Source organism: Podarcis liolepis (assembly GCF_965112155.1).
Source record: "Podarcis liolepis genome assembly, chromosome: 3".
Taxonomy (NCBI): Eukaryota; Metazoa; Chordata; class Lepidosauria; order Squamata; family Lacertidae; genus Podarcis; species Podarcis liolepis.
Window position 1 is genome coordinate 57,696,679 of NC_139557.1, and position 11,248 is coordinate 57,707,926.

Genomic DNA, 11,248 nt, shown 5'->3' on the forward strand with positions numbered 1-11,248 from the left:
TCCACCCAGAAATGAAGAGAAAGAGGGGTGGCAGATTGAATGTGGACTTTCACAGTTGGATTCCATATTAAGCATGGAAGAAATATAGGGATTGAAAGGCCACTTGAGAATAGGGATTACTGGTAAGTAAGAAGACTGAATCATTGCATATTTCCTATAGACCCCCTTGAGTGTTAAGATCAGCAGTGGGGGCCCTTATAGTAGTTTTACCACTCTCAGACATTTGGGGGGGGGGTACAAGCCAAGAAAAAACATTCTCTATGGTAGCACCTTAGCTGTGGAATTCCTTCTCTGCAGAGCATCTTCACAATGTTCATTTTGTCAGATGCTGAAGATGTACCTCATTATCCTGGCCTTTTACACCTGAGATATTTATTTTTGGACCCACCTTATCTTCTTGATTGTAATCGGTTTTGCCCACTTTTAATGTCTTTTTTAATTGATGTAACGTACCCTGGGACCTCACCATGAAAGGCAAATAAGAAATTAATGATAACAATATTCATTACTCCTATTCTTAGAAGAGAAAATTGTAAAATAAAGTGCAGCTAATCTAAAGAACATAACTTAAATGGATAAAAAGCCAGAGAGAAATATTTGCAAACAGAATGTACAGAGGTACCTCAGGTTACAGACGCTTAATGTTACAGATGCTTCAGGTTACAGACTCCGCTAACCCAGAAATAGTACCTCGGCTTAAGAACTTTGCTTCAGGATGAGAACAGAAATCGTTCTCTGGCAGCGCAGTGGCAGAGGGAGGCCCCATTAGCTAAAGTGGTACCTCAAGTTAAGAACAGTTTCAAGTTAAGAACAGACCTCCAGAACGAATTAAGTTCTTAACCCGAGGTATCACTGTATCTCTGTTTAAGAAATTGTTCATAAAGACCAGGTCATATATGTGTAACATGTTATGCAGCGAGTTGTCTTATGTTTACATAAAATACATACATTGGTGGAGACACATTATATGTTGAAAATAGCCATGATATGTTTCACTCAAAAGGTCATGCCAGCTCTTGCATACTTAACACAGGTGTAATTAGCTCTTTCAACTTAATTATATGCTGCTCTCATCACAAATTGGGTAACTGTAAATTGCACAACTTATATGTCCTCATAGAAACCATATACCTATTTCTGTAATGTATGATCTTCAGAAAATTCAGAGCAGTTCATAATGTGTATCCAGATTTCATAGCTTATTATTTAGTTGCTCCTTGATTGAACAATTTAAAGAAAACCACGCAATCAGCAGACCAAAATAATAATGAACAATTCATTACCAATTTGATTTGCAGATAATGTCTGAGGGGATTACAAAGTCTGGTTGTGCAGATTGGCAGAAGAAAAACCAGATATAAGGGGTTTAGTTGCATATCCATCTTAAAAGAATGAGTAATGTTTGCTCAGTCTTGAAAAAGAAGCCGAATGATTTCAAACAATGGGAAGATTGTAACTGTAAGGCATGGGCCCTGATCCAGATCCATAGCGTGTTCTGGATTAGACCCCTGTGACTTTTTCTTCAAAACAAAAGAAGCATATCCTCACTTCCCCTCCCCTAGTATTTTTTATTGTAAACCATAATTTGACTCTGTGATATGACTGCTTTCCTCCACACCCTATGCTCTGCTTTGCCTTGCCTCTTCCTTATGACATTGCGCTTGTATGGCACTTGTACAAAATTAAAAAATATATTTTAAAATACAGTTGAGTAGGTAGGAACAAGAAATTACAATTTCCCCATCACTTAGTTGTTTATAGGTTTAGATACACATGCTTTTATTGCCTCCCACTGCCAAATGCATTAGCTTATTCAAGCTGACAAGCAAAGGTATGGCAAATATAATTTTGCGAGGAACATTTTTTTAATCAGCTTTAATGAGGAAAGACACCCCAACACATCACTGCCTTGAATAATCACAGAAAGAGTTACCTTAAATAAATTTATGCTAACTAAATATGATTTTGTAAACCCCTAGAAATCAAATCTGCATGCGTTTATGTGTGTGTTTTCCCTTAAGGCAGCTTTCAACATCAAAAGAATTTTTAGTTGATAAAATTGTTGTTGTCACTGTCAGCAGATCCTCTTAAAAATCAAATAAAGTAACACGTTTTTGTTTTGCTCTTTACAAGACAAAGGGAAAAAACAAACAGCAGCAGCACTTTGGTAATGAATTGCTGTTGAGTGGGAGGGGGGAATTGGTCCATGCCTTCGTAATGTCCAGGACAGATCGTTACAATGAGTGTAGCAGTGGCGGCACTTGAGAAGAGTGGAGCAGCAAACATCTCCCAACACCAGCACCATACTCAGTAAGAAAAACAGTGGTGAGGCTGGGAGAGCTACAAGTCAGTGGCAACCTCAGAGGTGTGCATTGCCCCAACGCAAAGCTATCTGGACCTCGCCACCACTTGGACCCAACCCATCAGGGCAAGTGCAGCACCGTGGCTGTCCAGAGGGCACTGCTGCTGCTCCACACACACTTTCTCACATGCCACTGCGTATGGGGCTTCCTATGGGGAAAAAATTGAACTGGTTCAAGATACAGTAGGTAATAGTTAAAAACCTTAATTCACTGCCAGTTCCCCTCTCCTACCCTGGGACTAATTCAAAGAGATGGTTTTAACCTAAAGAGCTCTAAACACACTGGGACCAGAATATCTTAAGGGTAGCCTGCACCAGTCTGAACTTGCTCATTTGCAAAGATGTTCAACTGCGGCATGTCTGTAGGTTTCACCACCTTCTGGGGGTAGTAGATGGGCACTTACAAGAACAGGGCCTTTCCTGTGATGGCCCCCAGACTCTAGAACACAATTTCCAAGCACATCCACACAGATACCTACTTTAATTTCTTCTACAACGAAGAGGAAAACAATTCTTTTCTCTCTCAAACCTTTGGCAGGATGTATGAAGCTACCTTATACTGAATCAGACCATGGGTCTACCTAGCTCAATACTGTCAATACTGACTTGCAGCATCTCACCAGATTTCAGACAGGGTTCTCTCCCAGCTATATCTGGAGAAGCTGGGGACCAAATCTGGGATGTTCTGCTGATGATCTACTGCTGAGCTACGACACCACTACAGAAATGCTTTGTTTAATTTTATCTGCTGGTATGATTCTTGTTGTTTCTATTCTATTGATTTTAATTTTTCGATTTCTTTGTCCTATAATGCTTGTATGATGCCTTGAAGACTGGTCACCAGAAAGGCTAGATATAGACAGACAAATAAATGCCTAAACTAAACTAAACCAATCTGTCCTATGCCTTAATCTTCTATCTATACCAAGCCAAAGCTTAACTCCCATCACAGATATATTCTGCAGTATTTTCCCTCCAGGGGCAACTGCAGCTGCTGCTGATGTAAAACTGTCTGTGCCCCATGAGAGAGGGGAGCTCCAGAGAATGTGTCAGTCCACAATTTTACAAAACTGACCCATCCTCATCATGATGATTTCTATGAGCCAAAGATCTCAAATTAGAAGTTGGGTGGATTAAGAAGTCTATTTTAATGACTCCCTCCACTCAACGTCTGACTTGCTGATTGCTGAGAACTATTAGATTGCATTAAATGTCTAAGCATATGTCAGTTACATTTCTGAATACCCCAGAGACTATAGGCAAGATCTAGTGTAAGACTTTACCCATCTCTTGATTTGTTTTGTTTTATGCCTGTGGCAACACTATTGTGGTATTGCAGCAGCATTAAAATGAATGATGAATTACTTTCCTGTATCAATGACAAAGACATTATATCCCATTTATGCACCACAATGCATAAAATAAATAGTAGTAGTAGTAGTAGTAGTAGTAGTAGTAAAATATTATTTATACCCCGCCCGTCTGGCCAGGTTTCCCCAGCCACTCTGGGTGGCTTCTAACAAAAGATTAAAGGTACATTAAAACATCAGTCATTAAAAACTTCCCTAAACAGGGCTGCCTTCAGATGTCTTCTAAACGTCAGATAGTTGTTTATTCCCTTGACATCTGAAGGGAGGATGTTCCACAGGGTGGGCGCCACTACTGAGAAGGCCCTCTGCCTGGTTTCCTGTAACCTCACTTCTCACAGGGAGGGAACTGCCAGAAGGCCCTTACCACAGTGGTCCTCATCAGGAAGACAGGTTGTAACATGTGTGTCCCAACATTCTTGTGGTAATGTCACAGAAGCGGTCTTCTAGGCATAATATCTTGCTCAATTATTTCTATTACAGCAACTAGATAAGCACTTCTCAGTTGTGGGCTAGGGACCATGGGTGGCCCTCAGCCCCCTTTCAGGTGGGCATCAGCACTGCAACCCACCCTCCTTTCAGCTTTTTGTTTACACAGAAACACAAGAAGAAGAAGAGGAGGAGGAGGAGGAGGAGGAGGAGGAGGAGGAGGAGGAGGAGGAGTTTGGATTTGATATCCCGCTTTATCACTACCCAAAGGAGTCTCAAAGCAGCTAACATTCTCCTTTCCTTTCCTCCCCCACAACAAACACTCTGTGAGGTGAGTGGGGCTGAGAGACTTCAGAGAAGTGTGACTAGCCCAAGGTCATCCAGCAGTTGCATGTGGAGGAGCAGGGAATCGAACCCCGTTCACCAGATTACGAGTCCACCGCTCTTAACCACTACACCACACTGGCTCTCAAGAGCCAGTCAATAGATCAATCTAGCTTAGTACTGGCAACAATGACTGGCAACGGCTCTTCAGACTTTCAGACAAGAGTCTCTCCCAAACCTACCTGGAAATGGTGGAAACTGAGCCTGGGACCTTCTGCATGTGAAGCAGTTGTTCCACCACTGAGTGAAAATCTTCCCCCAGATACAGGAAGCTGCCTTACACTGAACCAGACCATTGCTGTAGCCCAGCAACAGTTCTCCAAGATTTCAGTCTAGGGTTCTCTCCTAGTGATACCTGGAGGGATTGAACTTGGCACATTCTGCATCCAAAGCATGTGACCTACCACTTACCAATGCCAACACCAGCAGTCCCCCTGCCCCCATGTACAGTACGTAGGCATGCATGGGAGTGAAAGCTGTGCAGGGGAGATAGTGAAAGAATGGAGAGGAAAGAGAAGAGAGGGGCAGGTGGATTGAGGGAGAAGACTAGGAAAAGCCAGGCTGCTACATGTTGTTTCTCTGTTACACACAGACACACCGAAAGCGGTTCTCCTTCCTTCCCACTCAGCTGCCTGCCACCTCAGGAGAAAGGGCCAGAACAGGGCATTGAAGGCAATGTGAAAGACTTAGTACAGTGGTACCTCGGGTTAAGAACTTAATTTGTTCCGGAGGTCCATTCTTAACCTGAAATTGTTCTTAACCTGAAGCACCACTTTAGCTAATGGGGCCTCCCGCTGCCACCGCATGATTTCTGTTCTCATCCTGAAGCAAAGTTCTTAATCTGAGGCACTATTTCTGGGTTAGTGGAGTCTGTAACCTGAAGCGTATGTAACCCGAGGTACCACTGTATTTAAAAATAAATAAAGAAGTAAATGTGGAATAGAGAAGAATGGAATAGAGAAGAATGGAAGTTGTTGAAGGAAAGAAGTGGACGTAAAAGGAGCAGGGAGGAGGGGGGAAAGAGGGACATTTTTTGAAGGAGGAAATGGGTGCTAGTTACACATGAAAAGAGAAGGGGATAAGAAAAGAAAGGTGAATACTTTGAGAGGAATTTCAGGGAAAGGGGAAAGTAGAAAAGAAAATTCTTCATTCAAAACCTCTGCACTGACAAATTCTGCCTAAAATGATGTGGGCTCTGAACATCTGTTCAGAGCAGGTGAACAGACTGTTGTTATATTCCTGACCTGCTTGCAGGCTTTCCATAGGGATCTCTATGGCTACCATGAGGACAGGCTGGTGGACCAGGTGGACCAGCGCTTATGTTCTTAGGAATCGTATCAGCAGAAAACTATTGCTGATACACACCACTGAGTAACCGGCTCCACTCTGCAGCAGCATTTTGTGACTGGTAGGCCTTAGTTCAGCTTTCTCAAGTGGGCCCTGGTTGCAGAAAGTCTGGCATGACACCCCTGGCCTAGATGATACCTGTGCAGCTGTCAGTATATAACGAAAGGATAGACAGAGAGATGCATCTAAGAATAAAACAAAAATGCATATCCAGCTTGTGAGACAGTGCTTCCATCCCCGGTGTCTCCAAGTATGGCTGGGAAAGGCCACTATTTGAAACCCCAAAGAGGCTTTAAGTTTCACTGAAGACAAGGGAGCTAAATGGACCAGTGGTAGCATCCTACGTTCTAATGGTTCTTAGAGACCTAAATGCAACACACAGCCAGTGTTTAAACCTTAATAGATCTAACTACTTGGAACTTAAAAAAAAAATTGGGATCAATATATATCTTTCCAATAGCTTTGAAAATCTGGTGCAACCTATATGCCAAAATTCACACTTCTCTGAAATGGAAATGTATTGCCACCAAAAGGCCTCCCATACTCTCCATGGTGCAAATTAACAGAAGTTGCAGCAGCAGAATCGAGCCTACAGTGCAAAAGACACATTTCTTTCCCATCATTTATATCCTGCCCATCTTCCAGTACATTCAATCAAAGCTTTAGATTTTAAATTACTAATTGCAAGATTCAAGCAAAAGCAAATTAACAATGCAGATACTAAAATAACTCACCTTGTACAAATGCCCAACATATTTGTTTTAACAAAAGAAATAATACTTAATTACAATTTGTTTTACTCTAATTAAAGATCACTCAGATATGACACTTTATTACATTTTCCAGAATCCCCCCCTTTTTTAGCAACTGAATGCTTGTGTCCCTCCATGTCAGTTTTATCTAACGCAAACAGCACTCCCATTTTTCCAGACATTTTTGAATTGCTGCTTCTCCCTTGACCCACAAGCAGTTAGAATAGGAATTACAAAGTCAAACTGTCTACAGAGCTGGCACATCGGGAATGCTTTACAGTAGAGATCAGCAAAAGGATGTCTCTAGAGCCAAACAGACACACAGACTCCTTTCTGCTCAAATCTATCTTGCCTCTGGCTTAGCAACTCATGTGTGTGTGTACTTGTCAACCCACAAGCTAGAATTTGGCGGGTAGAGAACTGTGTTCTGACAATGGGACTTGCCAGCATTCTGCTTTAGGAAGCGGGTTTGCATAGTGGTCCACAATCTTCTATAAACATAGCTGCTGGCATAGGAGCCAACTTCTAGCGGCAGAGTTTACTTTGCCCCCCCTAAAATATTTGAGGGGGCTGCCTCTGCTCCCCCCCCCAGTTGATGGGCATTGCCATTCAAATTGTGTGGGTGTGTGTCACGTGTTGTTACTGATTATGTGGGGGCAGGGCTTACCTGCCCCCCCATATTTAATTCAAGTTGTCACTTGAACAAGTGCTTGCCACTTTCTTCCAAATCTATTCATGAATAAAATTAATAGCATCTTTCTTTCTTTCTTTCTTTCTTTCTTTCTTTCTTTCTTTCTTTCTTTCTTTCTTTCTTCAAAAATGTCCGTAAACCTAAGCCTCCTTGAGTCAGCAATGCAAAAATAAGCTATTAGAGTGAAATAACTTTAAGTATTTTTTATGAAAATTACCTGTCCCTCTGCCCTCTTGCCGCACTCTTACTTTTCATCTGCATTTTCTCCCACAAACGCTATGTAGGTCCAGGAGACCTCTGATGAAAATATATAACTGCATCAGCTTTATTATTATTATGCAATGCTATTAGGAAATGTACTATTGACTATGAATATGAGCAAAGGTTCCTGGGCTCCATTAATTTTGCAATCTTAACAAAGAAACAGATTCAGTCCCTAATAATGCTTAACACAAATCCTCTTACATGAAGCATATTTTGCTTTCATATTTAATTAATAACGGCAGTGACTTGGGGCACAGTGCCTTGGTTTGGTGAATAAAAAGTGCACAGAATATTATCTGAGAGACTTTTCTTTATATAAAAAAGCACAGTAATAAGCTTGGGGAAAGAAAATGGAATGATCCACAATGGAAAAGGCTAGTGTTAGATTCCATTGTAAAATTGAATATTTGATTTTTAAAAGCCTGCATTTTAAGGGGGGGGGGGAAGATTCCCCTTTTTCATTCTGTTGGATAAAATGTTATTTGTATATATTAATGGTCAGGACATATTAAAATTATTCATGAACTATTCATATTTCCCAGATAACCATTTCTTTATTTATAGGATCAGATCTCATTCTTTTTACCCGCTGCTTAGGCAAAGTTCTCAAGGGACTCTAAAAGTGTATTAATTGCTTAAGGCTTCCAGGATTAATATTGTGTAGCCTTGTATCAAGAACTGAACTTATTTTCAATTTGATATGACACATTATGGCACAGTCTGCTATCTTTAAGTCTTGATCATATCTTTAAGTTACCGTCTCTCGGTGGTTAGGATCCCAGTGTTTTGCTCAATCTACTTCATCCTGCACTGGATTAAATATGGAGAAATGGGACGGGGTGGAGGGGAGGGCTCCTGTTTTGAGGGACAGTCCTGTCAAGTTCTGCTCTGGGAGGCACATTTTAAAATTAAGGTTTGCAAGCCTATGCACATTAACTGACAGCAAATCCCATTGAACTCAATGTGACTTACTTCTCAGGAGACATGAGTAGGATGGCACTGTAAAAGTATTCCATAACTGCTAGGCAGTAAGTCAGCCAACACAGATAAGAGAGAAACAGAGAGATAAGGGCTTCTTTACTAGGGAAAGACGTATCTGTCCATTTTGGTTTCACTAGGTTTTTCCAGTCCAGCTCCCTACATTTCCGCATCACATTCTTTAAAAAAGTTCATGAAATTCCATGTGCATTTTAGTGTGATTTCCCCCTAATGTATGCAATTTTGCCCAACATATACATTTTTGCAAAGCAAGTTCTCCTGATAGAAAGCATTTCTGTATGTTGCTTTCACTAATATATGTATTGCTCTGCATGCTTTACCCCACCACACATTCTGGTACACATTACTGGGCTAGAGAACTGCATTGCCAAATTCAGAAATGTGTGGATCTCAAAAAATGGCTGTGTTTCAGTTTTCATTTAAAGGGGAACTCACCTTATTCACACTTTCAGAAACAATATACTAACTAAAACACAGCCATTCTTTGAGATTCACACATTTCTGAATTTGGCAATGCAGTTTGCATGTTGTTTCTGAAAGTGCAAATAAGGCGAGTTCCCCTTTAAATGCAAGCTGAAATCAGTTTGTACCTCATCACTTGTCTTCACACTCTACTTTTTTTTAGGTGCACACATCATATTTTATGGAACAGGTTATTTTTAATCACTAACCTAAACATGTAAAGTTATGAGCAGTGCAAAGAGAACCTAAAAACATGTGATCATATAGGAGCTTACTCATCAGATTATCTCCCAGTGGAAGCATAGAACTGTAGAGTTGGAAGGGACCCTGAGCGTCATCTAGTTCAGCCCCTTGCAATGTAGGAATCTCAACTAAAGCAGAGTGTGTGCTCTGTGGCAAACTCAGCTTTGATGTTCAGCAATGTGTGGAAAGGCACATTGTCAACTTATAGATGCAAAATGGAATTTATGAAGCAGGAAAGACAAGGTAATGTGGTCTCTTAAAAAAAAAGTTCTTCAGCAGGTGAAAGGCAAATTCAAAGAAAAATAAATCTTATTCACAAATGTGGGTGTAGCTCCTACAAAAAGCATGAGCACCAAACAATAAGCTAACAAGTTATATATACCGTATCTATATCTGCAACGTCCAGTTTTGAGATGCTTTATTTCTCCTTACTTTAATCTCTGCGCTCTCTGCCTAAGCGAGCGTTGCTGAGGTTATGTGACCAAGGCTATTTTTAGAGGTGTATGATGATCAAGCTTTACTAACTAGTACAAATTCCAGCTGCCGTAGAAGAGCAACTTCTTGCCTTGAAACTCGCCCTACAGCAAAAACTGCAATTCCCTAGAAGCCAGAGATCATGCTCACAGGCTGAGTCTATTAAAAAATGTCAAGGCTGAAATCTTTTTTATTTCCAGGCAATTAGAACATCAAGATTGTTACAGTACCTTCTGCTGTAATCTCTGTCATAATGGTGACGGCAAGGAACACTCTGGTGAAAAAGGTTAAGTTATACTGGCAGCTGAGAGGATGTGACCAGGGTCAGCGCTGACTTTTGCAGGAGACGGCAAATTGAAGGGTGGGAAGTCCTCTACAGTTCTGATTTTTCTTTGGGGGTCTTTTCTTCTTCTTTTTGAGCTATCTTCTTAGTGAAGCCCTCCCTCCCCACCTCCCAAGACACTAACCCCTTTCCCAAGGCAATGCTTGCAGCCCAGACTAAAGTATCAGCTCCTTACAAAAATAGCCGTGGCTCTCAGCAAATCTCTAGCGCGGCTTTTTTGGCATCCTAGGCACCACGTTCAGGGACCAACTCTTTCCTTGTTTTCTGTAAGTGTCCAGACCCAAATAAGACAGCAAAGCAGGTAAAAGCAGCAGCAGCAGCACAAAGGAATGAAAAAGAACTGTTTTAAGCCCCTGCAGCTTCTTAAATATTATTACAGTTCTTTTGAGGTCTGGGTCACAAAATATGAAATATAGACTTGACTGTAATCTTATCCAACCAAGCTCAAATGTATTCTTAGCACACTCTTAGCACATTCTTTCCGGGCCTTATTTGGGTTGGGGAGGGTGCTATGAAGGCAGCCACAATGACTAAAGAAGAAAACAAACCTAGGTAAATTTCACCCTGTTAAATGGCCCGTGGACACTTAAAATCACCAAAGTACACCGTTTTACCTTCTGCTGCTGCTTCTTCAGTTGTGGCTGTTGCATTAGTTCATAAGAAGAAGCCTGCTGGATGTGACCAAGAGTGCATCTATTCCAGCAACTTAATCCTTAAATCTGTGAGCTTTCATATTTAGAATGACAGCGTATAAGCTTCTAGTATGCATTTTAACAAATGTTTGAGCAGTCAGAAAAATATTAAGCAGTGACTTCTTTGAGATTCAAGTGCACTTATGCCTAAGGTATTTTGTATTAAAAACATGGAGTTTCAAGGGTGTTAATAGATGCATACAACTCCTTATTAAAATACAGGCTGTCTAGTGTTCAGCTTTTAAGCAGACAAAAGGATCCCAGGTAGCTAATAAGAATTTGCAAAGTTATTGTCCCGATACTCTGGAGGGCCACTGTGGTCAATGACCAGGCTGGACTGTATGGACAAATGGGCTGATTCATTATATTGCAACTTCATACGAGTTTTGCAGAATTAGAAAACTTTAGCTGGATCCTCTATCACTATCTCCTTTCTGGC

The 11,248-nt window shown here is 41.0% G+C and overlaps 1 protein-coding gene across 1 annotated transcript in view; it reads right to left on the reverse strand.

Annotated features, from left to right (window-relative positions):
* The window catches only part of TRDN (triadin), a 169,204-nt gene extending 158,678 nt beyond the window's left edge, over positions 1–10,526 (reverse strand). Inside the window, exon 1 of the mRNA XM_083497781.1 lies at positions 10,005–10,526. Coding sequence (XP_083353907.1) covers positions 10,005–10,026 — 22 coding nt within the window. The 5' untranslated portion in view covers positions 10,027–10,526. The remainder of the gene's footprint in view (positions 1–10,004) is intronic.
* Positions 10,527–11,248: the final 722 nt, after the last annotated feature.